The 10573-nt window shown below is 36.5% G+C and overlaps 1 protein-coding gene and 1 long non-coding RNA gene across 2 annotated transcripts; one reads left to right on the forward strand and one right to left on the reverse strand.

The window, feature by feature from the left end:
• The first annotated feature begins 28 nt into the window (after positions 1 to 28).
• LOC101737391 (cyclin-C) lies at positions 29 to 3460 on the forward strand. Its single transcript, XM_012689100.4, has 3 exons — positions 29 to 1907; positions 1989 to 2081; positions 2188 to 3460. The coding sequence occupies exons 1-3, from the start codon at positions 1317 to 1319 to the stop codon at positions 2308 to 2310; spliced, it is 807 nt and encodes a 268-aa protein (XP_012544554.1). The 5' UTR covers positions 29 to 1316; the 3' UTR covers positions 2311 to 3460.
• Positions 3461 to 8401: 4941 nt separating this feature from the next.
• Positions 8402 to 10336, reverse strand: LOC134200214 (uncharacterized). The gene is made up of 2 exons (XR_009975036.1): positions 9691 to 10336; positions 8402 to 9044 (listed from the first exon to the last, which is right to left on the reverse strand). It is a non-coding gene; the product is annotated as an uncharacterized LOC134200214 (long non-coding RNA).
• Positions 10337 to 10573: the final 237 nt, after the last annotated feature.

Raw genomic sequence — 10573 nt, forward strand, 5'->3', positions numbered from 1 at the left:
ATCGTTACGACATTTTGAAAACGTTTTTTTTTTTTTTTGAGATTGTTTTACGGCCCTGGAATTTTGAAAACTTCAAAGCAGTGTTTCCACTTACGTTTTTTTAAACACATTTTACCCTAGTTTCTTTTGAATTTATCCCTAAAATTTCCTAGACAACTTTCATAAATCCTTTATATAGAAAGTATAAATAAAATACAGAAAATAAACCACAGCATATTATTTAATGTAGGTATATATAATATAAACGCCCCCAGAAGATCATAGATATATAGGATTAGAATTTTCAAGGAAGTCGACGCATTGCTTTTATATTCTTTTGCTGCACGCAACCTAACACTGTTCGGTTCTAAAATTGAGCAATTGTTTGCTGGCAAAGTTGGGAACTTTCTATGAAGCAAGCCGTTCAGGGTTTCATTAGAAAGCCTGTTTCTTTTGTCAGTTTTTACATTTGAGAACACTGAATTATCTTTCCACCTCAGTCTTTGAAGAAGGAACTGCTAGCAAAAGTGAAATGACAATTACAAGGTTTTCGTAAATGAAATTACCATGATAATCTTTCATGGTACATGAAGTACCTGTATATTACAATACAAGTAAGTTCTGGTGACATCAACGAAAATAGGTAAATAAAAGTTTGGCGGATTATACTTATTGGGATTCTGGGGAATCCCTAAGAAAAAAGCAGTGGCTTAATCTATAATTTACTTTACTAGAGGGTTACTGTTGAATCAAACCTTCTTTATAGTTTTTATACACAACTCTGTTTTATTCTTTTACTTGTCAACTCGACTTAATGTCATTCTCTCTCCATAAAATAAAATGTTCATTGTTTTACTTTAATTATCGTTTATTTTAAAATTCACAACAGTTACTAGTATAGGCTTTGCTTTTTACCCCGAACTATCCTAAATCCTGGTATTTTTTAAATTGTCTTTATCATCCAAAATATCAGCTATTTTTCCCTAAAAAAGGGAGAATTCCCTAAAAGTGGAAGCACTGCTTCAAAGTACGCTAACCTTTTTTATTGAGTCAGAACTCGTACCTGCCATCTAGTGAGTTTATTAGATCATTAAGGCCAAAACGTTTCAAAAATGACCTCGCCGGTTCCTAAAGATGACGCTAGTTGAATGTTCTTTTCCTTTGTATGGGAGTTGCACCCCCCTGGTTATGCATACATATTACTAAAATACACAGTTTCAAAAGTTTCATAGAATAGGAATGGATGGAAAAATGTTAAATTTGTAAAAAAAGTATGTTTTTTTGATAAATCAAAATTTACCAAATTTTAATAATTATTGTGTTTTGCCTTTGAAGAAATGGCTGGAAATTTTTGGCAAAGCTCACATCATCAACAATGGATACTCGATAAGCAAGAGCTAAGGCGCGATCGCCAGTTTGATTTGAATATTTTATCAGAAGAAGAATACCAAAAAGTATTTAATTTTTTTGCTAGTATAATTCAAGTTTTAGGCGAACAACTTAAACTTCGTCAGCAAGTAATCGCAACTGCAACAGTTTACTTTAAAAGATTTTATGCAAGGAACTCTTTGAAGTGTATTGATCCACTTCTTTTGGCACCAACATGCGTATTTCTTGCATCTAAAGTTGAAGAATTTGGTGTTATATCCAATTCCAGATTAATAACAACCTGCCAGACAGTTATAAAAAATAAGTTTAGTTATGCTTATGGACAACAAGAGTTCCCGTACAGGACAAATCACATTCTGGAGTGTGAATTTTATTTACTAGAAAATTTAGATTGTTGTTTAATTGTATACCAACCATATAGACCATTACTACTTTTTGTCCAAGACATAGGACAAGATGATCAACTTCTGACATACGCTTGGAGAATAGTAAACGATTCCTTGAGAACAGATGTTAGTTTGTTGTACCCACCCTATCAGGTATGATTTATGTAATGCAAATAGTCACATTTCATTTTTTATTCATAAAACTTTTCATTGCCATTATATTTTGAATTACAGATTGCAATTGGTGCCTTACAAATAGCATGTGTGATGCTTGGTAAAGACAATCTCAAACCTTGGTTTGCTGAGCTAAATGTTGACATGGATAAAGTGAGAAATATACTTGAATATATATTAAAATTAAAAAAAATATGGTTATTGTGTGGTTGTATTACAAAACTTCTGAAACTACTCATTTAAAAATTCAAATTTACAGATCCAAGAAATTGTGAGAGCTATCATTAACCTTTATGAGATGTGGAAAAGTTATGATGAAAAAAAAGAAATACAAGGGCTATTGTCCAAGATGCCCAAACCAAAGCCAGCTCCCCAGAGATAGCAAGACATATTTTGTAGTATGGATTTGTATAATGGATATATAATTTTTAATTGTAGACATGAAAAATTTGTTTTTAATTCCCTAGGAAAAGAAATTACTATTTTTGATGAGGTCACTTATATTTCAAGTGATTTTTATGAATTTTTTCAACCATAAACAAATACAGTGTAGAGCACACTTTAGAGCATAAATTAAAAGAACAAGAACTAAGTTATTTAATTTTCCATCACAAGCCAAAGATACTCTCTTTATTGGTTGTTATGTGATTTAAGACTATTGTATCCTATTGTAGCCTTTAGACACAAAAGTAAATTATTCCTTTATTTCAAGTTTAATGTTTAAATAATGTCATTGTATTGCTATGCTGCCCAATAACATTGTTCATATAAGTAAACTGACAAAGATAAGTAAGATGACAAAAGCTAAAGAAAAAAGGCAATTCTAATGAATTTAGTCTTATCTGTCTGCATGTTTTTGAGCATTGATACTTCATTCATTAACTGTGTTGCATTTGTTCACATTTTACAACATTTGTCAACATTAACAATTTTGAACATTGAAAATGAGGTGGATCCTTTAAATAGATATATATGTATAAATTACTATTGGTTACACATTTCAGGTTAAAACTTATTAGCAATTCAGGGAATAATTATGTCATGTATAGTCAAAGTATGATTGGTGAAATTGTACATTGAGCACTTTATGCAGTGGCTGAATTCAATAGACGCGGGCACATAAAATACGAACAAACAAATAAATATTAATATTTATATATAAACTAGGGGTCATGCTCCACTATTACCTGCAGATATATGACATTTGACATAACACTGGGGAGTAGTTAATGGTTTGAAAAACATTGATTTCTTGTTACTGATGGTACGTTGGTGGTACTATAATAATAGACACCTGTGGAATTCTAACAATAACCATAAAGTTCCATTAACAATTAATGAAATATTATGATAAAATAAAAAATATTTTTACCAATTTTAACTATTATTGTTTATTATACTAAAAATTGTGCTATTCTTGTAAGCATGATTAATTATGTAAAATAAATAATAGGAATGCATCTTTAAAAATTAAGACTGTTGGTACTGTCTTTTTAGGAGATATTAATGTAATAAATTCTTATTTTTCAATACTGTAATTGTTGTTATTTACCTCAGAATAAATCTTTAACTCACTTTTTATTATAAATAATATTCGTCTGATTAATTCTGGAATGAAGAATTACGTTATATAGTTTCATTTTTCTCTTTCTGCATCCTTTTGGGTGTCAGACATATAAATTAAACAGGCTAACTTTGTTCACACTTTGCTTTAATCTGCCAATTTTACATTGATGCGTTTGGTTCTTGATTTATTCATAATTACTTTGGACTTCTTATACAAATTTTTACACACAACGCTACCGCGATGTAATTTTGTTAGCCTGTGACATCTATTGACGACATTTGTCAACTGTTGAATTTATAACTTAACAATATTTTAATGGTTTGCAATATAAACCTCATATTTAATAATAATTCTTAATATGTACAGGACTCTATATAATCATATAAATAATCAGAAACCTTACACTCTATATAATCATATTAATATAAATAATCATAAACCTTACAGCTCGGCCATCCTACCTAAAGCGAGACCCTTCGCTTTGAGATCAAGAAAAAAAAACAAAATATATATGTTACAAAAAAAATAATAATAATAAATGCAATTAATTATACACTAGGTTTATATATGACGTGTAACATTTTTTTTAAACATTTTTTTTGCTATAAATACTAAGTACATACACATATCTATCGCTAAATCGTTTCCATGGTTTTAAGTTCTATCAAAATAATAATTAAAATAACAATTTCTTTCTTAAGTAACTAAATGTCAAACATAAACTGAGTAATCAAGTATGTAATCACTGTCATCAACACTATAACTAGATTCATCAGATTCTAATTCTCTACAGAACGACATCCAAGGCTGAATCTTATCAATAGATACAACTGCTTCATACCTTCTACCTTTTTTGCGAGTCATTGGTATATCTTCTACCACGAACCTATCATTGGGAAGAACCTTTAGTATACGATAAGGGCCTTGGTACTTAACAGAGAGCTTTTGAGATTTTCCATCGTGCGGAGCCTGCCTTGCTAAGCGTACTAAATCCCCTTCTTGGTACTGCCTCGCTGGTTTCCTATGCTTATTAAAATTGACTGCATCTTTAACTTGTTGCTGTTTTTTTTTTTTTTTACTAGCCTGTTGTCTGACTTCCGCCAATTCCTCAATGGGAGTCCTATTTAGGGTGTCATTGATTACCGTACTAAGTATGCTTTCCGTTCTATTAATTATGTTAAATCCAAATAGTAGCTCAGAGGGGCTCTTTTGGGTAGTTTTATGTCGAGCTGTGTTCATACCAACCTGTATATCAGTGATGTGGTTGTCCCACGACTTGTCGTCGCCGCCGTGATTGGCTGTCGATAGAGCATCTAAAATCGTTCTATTAAACCTTTCTACTTGCCCGTTTGCTCGAGGCGTTGCAACGGCATTTACAATATGTTTGATCCCGTAAGAGGTCGTAAAATCTTGAAACGCCTTACTGGTGAAACTCGTACCTTTATCTTTTCGATTGGGTGGAGTTCTCCTTCTCGTTTATCACCTGGAGCTTTGTGGTACGCGCACTCAAGGCAGGAGGTAACATACTTCCGGACGAGACGCCGCATTTTCGCGAACCAATAATGGCCTCGGATGCGCTGTAGGGTTCTTTCAAAACCACAATGGCCAACGTCATCGTGGTTCATTTTTAAAATTTGCCAGCGTACACTTTTGGGTACCAGCCATTTTATTTCGTCACCTACCACGCGGTAAACATGGACATTCTTCAGTCTGTAGTTTTTGTGTATGTCCGCTACCTCCGCCGATGAAGGGTCAGAAAGAATCCTTTTGATTTTATTTATCTCGTCATCTGCAGTTTGTACCGTCGTAATCCAGTCCTGTTCGATTTGCTGTATTTGTAAAACATCTAGTACATGTGTTACCTGAAGAAGAATTGACTGGGTTTCTGCTTAGGGCATTCGCGTGTGCCATGCTAACACCAGGCCGGTACTCGATTGTACAGTCGTACTTCTGAAGTTGGACCCACCACCTAGCTATGCGAGGTATCAAGTCACGCTTAGTTAGAGTGGACCTGAGTGCATTGCAATCGGTCAAGATTTTAAATGGTATTCCCACTAAATAAACCCTAAACTGATTGAGAGATGCAATGACCGCCAAAGTTTCGAGCTCGTACGAATGAAACTTGCGTTCGTCAGCGGTAGTTTTCCTGCTGAAGTAGGAAACTGGTTGCAATGCACCATTACAGTTACGCTGCAGTAAAATACCCGCTAGGCCTTCTTTGCAAGCGTCCGTATGTAGCTCGGTTTCGGACTTAGGATCGTATAGAGCTAGCACCGGTCACTCCACCAGAGCGCTTTTAGTGCCTGTGAACGCCTGATCCTGTTCGGCCAACCCCAGTTAGCGTCTTTCTTCAGTAAATCCGTTAACGGTGCAGTTATCGTAACATATCCCTGTATAAACCGTCTGAAGAACCCAGACATACCCAGAAATTGACGCAATTCGTGCTGATTGGTAGGTGTTGGGAATTTTGAGACGGCTTCAGTTTTTTCTTTACTACCTGGGCGGATACCATTAGCACTCACTTCAAACCCTAGAAAGTCTATGACATTCAAAAAGAAATAGCACTTACTTAATTTCAGTGTGAGAACTTCGCCTAGTCTTTGGATGCCTTCCCTAAAATCCTTGGATGGTATCAGTATGTCATCCATGTAGAGAACAGCATATTTAATTTGGGCCTCCTTTAATATTTTATGGATTGTCCTTTGGAACACAGATGGTGCATTAACTAGTCCGAAAGGCATGCGGTTGTATTCATACTGCCCATCAAGTGTTACAAAGGCAGTTTTACTACGGGAGGCCTCGGCGACTGGTGTTTGATAGTACCCGGAAGCAAGGTCCAATGACGTAAATAGGGTGTTACCGGATAATAGGTCCAACTGATCCTCGACTCTTGGTAGGGGGTAGTGTTCCTTTTTGGGCTTTCTGTTTAGAGCTCGATAGTCCACATACAATCGTTTCTCACTATTCTTTTTTTTGTACCAGGACTATAGGACTGGCATATGATGAAGATGACTCCCTAGCTCTACCATTATCTACCATCTCCTTAACCATGTCTCTTACTAATTGTCGCTCAGTATGTGACATACGGCATGGGCGATACACGACTGGTTCCGTGTCGTTAAGGTCGATAACCATCTCAGTGATGTTGGTAAACCCAAGGTCCTTGAGCCCACTTGAGAAGCAATCGCTATGCTGAAATAATAACTTTTGTAGTTCTTCGGGCTGCTGTTTTGTTAGCTCAGGATTGCAACTGATCTCTTCATCCAGTCCCCTATCGGTAAGAACGCTACAAGATTGGAAAAAAGGTGTTGGATGCGTATTACGCAGTGCTCGTGTTAAGAGAGTGTCCTTCTTTATACAAACCTTGTTTGACGAGGCATTATAAATTAAAAGCGCTGTGCGGCTGTCTTTTATCTCGTACGTACCGGGAAAAAGATAGTACTCTTTTCCTTCAGCACCCCTTAACGAGCCATGGACGTAGATGCTACCGTTTCCCTGCCCATCAGCATTAACAATTATGGGACGTACAACGTTACCATCTATTTCCGTGTCATCTTCCACTATGAGTCTTATTTTAGTACACGCGAGTCTTTCAAATACGATCTTAGTCGGCGTTTTAGTCATTATAATATCAGGCTTCTCTGTAAAGGAATGTCCAAGTAATGCAGAGTAACTTAGTACATAATCTTCTACTACATATATTTCAATAGTTTTTTTTAACCCTTGAACTTCTACACTCACGGTAGCTACACCTAAAGGGCAAGTCAGGTTTCCTCCTATTCCTCTTAATACCGGCATACCTTCCCTCACATCGATATTCAGGTTCAACTCCTTAGCGGTACTCTGTCTAATTAACGAGCATTGACTCCCTAAATCTACATGACACTTGACCCCTGAGTTGTTAATCTTTATATCCAGTATATATTTATCAATAGCACTATCATCGCCAGTTACATTAGATACTTGTTTTTGTTCATTATTTTTATCTAAGGCCTGACTATCGTCTTTATTAATCGGAGTTTTATTTTTTTAAACAGTTAATCGCCTAATGACCAATCCTCCCGCAGGTCGTACACTTCGCGATAAGTTTTGTACATTTAAAGCTAGGGTGACCTATTTCGTTGCAATTGAAGCAACGGATTCCGTTATTACTAGGGCCCGCCCTGCTCGTGCCAGATTGATTTGTTTTTTTCAGGTTGGCATCGTTAATGGAGTCACGAACTTTGCCTACCTTCACGGTTCTAAAGTATTTGAGCACTTGCTCAGGTTGCTTAAATTGAGCGGCTTGAGCACCCACTTTAACGGCACGATCTTCAACCCCGTACAGCAAACAGTCTACCACTTCCTTGCCATAAATTTTGCAACTATTTAACAAGTTCATTTTCGCATGATAGTAATGTTCAAACGACTCACCGTATCTAACTGTTTTTGCTAACATTTTATGCAATAACTCAGCATAGTTCTCGCTTTGGGGAAAAGATTCTATAAGTTTTTGTTTCCACTCAGTCCATGTAAAATAATAGGCTAGATAAGCCCTGATACCAAGTTTTAGCGACACCAGAAAGCTTGGGCAAGGAATAGTGGATAATTTCCCTGTCTTCCCACCCATATATGTGAGCTCATTCTTCCACTTTCGTCAGCCAAGTAAGGATAGTTTGTTCCTTTGCCATTGGGTCAAATTCGGGGATAACATTTGTGTTGAACGTAAGTTTGGGCTTATCTGAACCTTTTATTTTGTCAAGAATATTCAAGAATTTATCTACTAATACCTTTGTATCTGAACCGTCGTCCTCCTTACCACGCTCAACCTTGCGCGGAAGCTGCGGTGACCCCATATCAGATCCTGAAGAGGAAGACACATGCCGTCTCCTCTGTCCTGTCCTTGTCCTTGTTTTCCATCTCCTTCTTTCGTATTCGTCCCTGTCATCAGAGCCGCTTGATTGTTGCCTGCTCGACCGCTGCTTACGCGATCGTCGTTCACTCGATCGCTTTCCACGCAACCGTTCTCTTCGAATCATCGTGTCCTTGTCCATTTTATCAAATGTTACATATTGCTCTATGCTCGAGCTCCTCCTTCTAATTCTTTCCTGTCGCCCTACATCCTCAACCTCGGATGCTCCATGCTCTATCCTCGAGCACATCCTCCTAATCCTTTCCTGTTGACCTACATCCTTAACCTCGGATGCTCCTTGGTCACTCCCATGTGTTAGTCCTTCCCCTCGACTAAGCACATGGACCCTACATCCTAACCTCGGATGCTCCTTGCTCTATCCGCGAGCTCATCCTCCCAATCCTTCCCTGTTGACCTACACCCTCAGCCTTGGATGCTCCTTGGTCACTCCCATGTGTTAGCCCTTCCCCTCGACTAAGCACATGTGACCTACATCCTCAGCCTCGGATGCTCCTTGGTCATTCCCTATGTGTTAGTCCTTCCCCTCGACTAAGCACATGGGCTCCTTTTATCATTAAGCCACTTCCTCTTACTAGCCGAGCACCAGACCCTTCTCCTCGGCTAGTGTCGTCCTCCACGTCACAGATGATGAGCGTAACTGAAACTCACATTGTGGAGCTTAGAATGATGATAATTATAAACTGCTTTAACCGGGTTTAATAATTGCAAAAAGTAGAATAGGGTAATTTAAATGGCATAATATCGGGTACATTCCGAAAAGCTAGAAGAGGACTCCTCGTGGAACGGGGAACAGAAAAGAAAATAAACTTTATTATGCATGTGCATTCATCGAAAATCATGTATTTCCAAAGACCTGACGCACTCTAATATATTTATGTAAACATTTAAACCAATGCAATAACGAGTGTCGTTAGATTCTAATAGAGCCTATAAAACCCTTAACTTTTTCGTCACCATGTAAATAAAACGGCAGGTGGGTAGAATGAATTTGTTGTTTTAAGTTTAATTACTTATATTAAGTCAAAGTTATAATCGTCATTGATTTCTTCATTGGTTCTTCGTCATTGGTTTATTCAACCCAACGCACATGTGATCATTACGTGGTCGATTGTTCAGTGCGCTTGCACTGATCGGTTACAAGGCAATAATAAAAAATGACTCAGTGCGGGTTTGTATTATGAAGAGGAACAAGACAAAGAAAATTCATATAAAAAAAAAAAAATCACAACCATCAGAATTTTCAATATCACTGAATCAGATGTAAATAATTAATAATAACTTACGTTTTACCGATCCGTGGGCGTAGTAAGGTTAGTTTTCTAGAGCCTTATTTATCCCGCTTCTGACCTTTTGGGTGTCAGACATATAAATTAAACAGGCTAACTTTGTTCACACTTTGCTTTAATCTGCCAATTTTACATTGATGCGTTTGGTTCTTGATTTATTCATAATTACTTTGGACTTCTTATACAAATTTTTACACACAACGCTACCGCGATGTAATTTTGTTAGCCTGTGACATCTATTGACGACATTTGTCAACTGTTGAATTTATAACTTAACAATATTTTAATGGTTTGCAATATAAACCTCATATTTAATAATAATTCTTAATATGTACAGGACTCTATATAATCATATAAATAATCAGAAACCTTACACTCTATATAATCATATTAATATAAATAATCATAAACCTTACAATCCTATCTACAAATATGCATAGCTTGTGAAGGTCGCCATTAGTTTCAAATGCTGGAGGACTTATAATCACAAAATAATATATCAACCTTGATTAGTCAATTATATGCCTATTTCTGCCGTGAAGCAGTAATACTTTTCGGCTTGAATGGTGGGGCAGCCGTTGTAACTATACTGAGACGTTAGAACTTATATCTCAAGGTGGGTGGCGCATTTGCGTTGTAAATGTCTATGGGCTCCAATAACCACTTAACACCAGGTGCCCATCCATCTAAGCAATAAAAAATAATATATATATATATATATATATATATATATATATATATATATATATTTTATTGCATTGATGGATGGACGAGCTCACAGTTCACCTGGTGTTAAGTGGTTACTGGAGCCCATAGACATCTACAACGTAAATGCGCCACCCACCTCGAGATATAAGTTCTAAGGTCTCAGTATAGTTAC

Source organism: Bombyx mori, chromosome 15 (assembly GCF_030269925.1).
Source record: "Bombyx mori chromosome 15, ASM3026992v2".
Lineage (NCBI taxonomy): Eukaryota > Metazoa > Arthropoda > Insecta > Lepidoptera > Bombycidae > Bombyx > Bombyx mori.

Excerpts from the sequence above, each read along its gene's own strand:
- LOC101737391 (XM_012689100.4), top strand. The coding sequence starts at position 1,317 with ATGGCTGGAAATTTTTGGCAAAGCTCACATCATCAACAATGGATACTC. Across the intron at positions 1,908-1,988 it reads TGTTGTACCCACCCTATCAG|ATTGCAATTGGTGCCTTACA; the intron begins GTATGATTTATG and ends TTTGAATTACAG. Across the intron at positions 2,082-2,187 it reads TAAATGTTGACATGGATAAA|ATCCAAGAAATTGTGAGAGC; the intron begins GTGAGAAATATA and ends TCAAATTTACAG.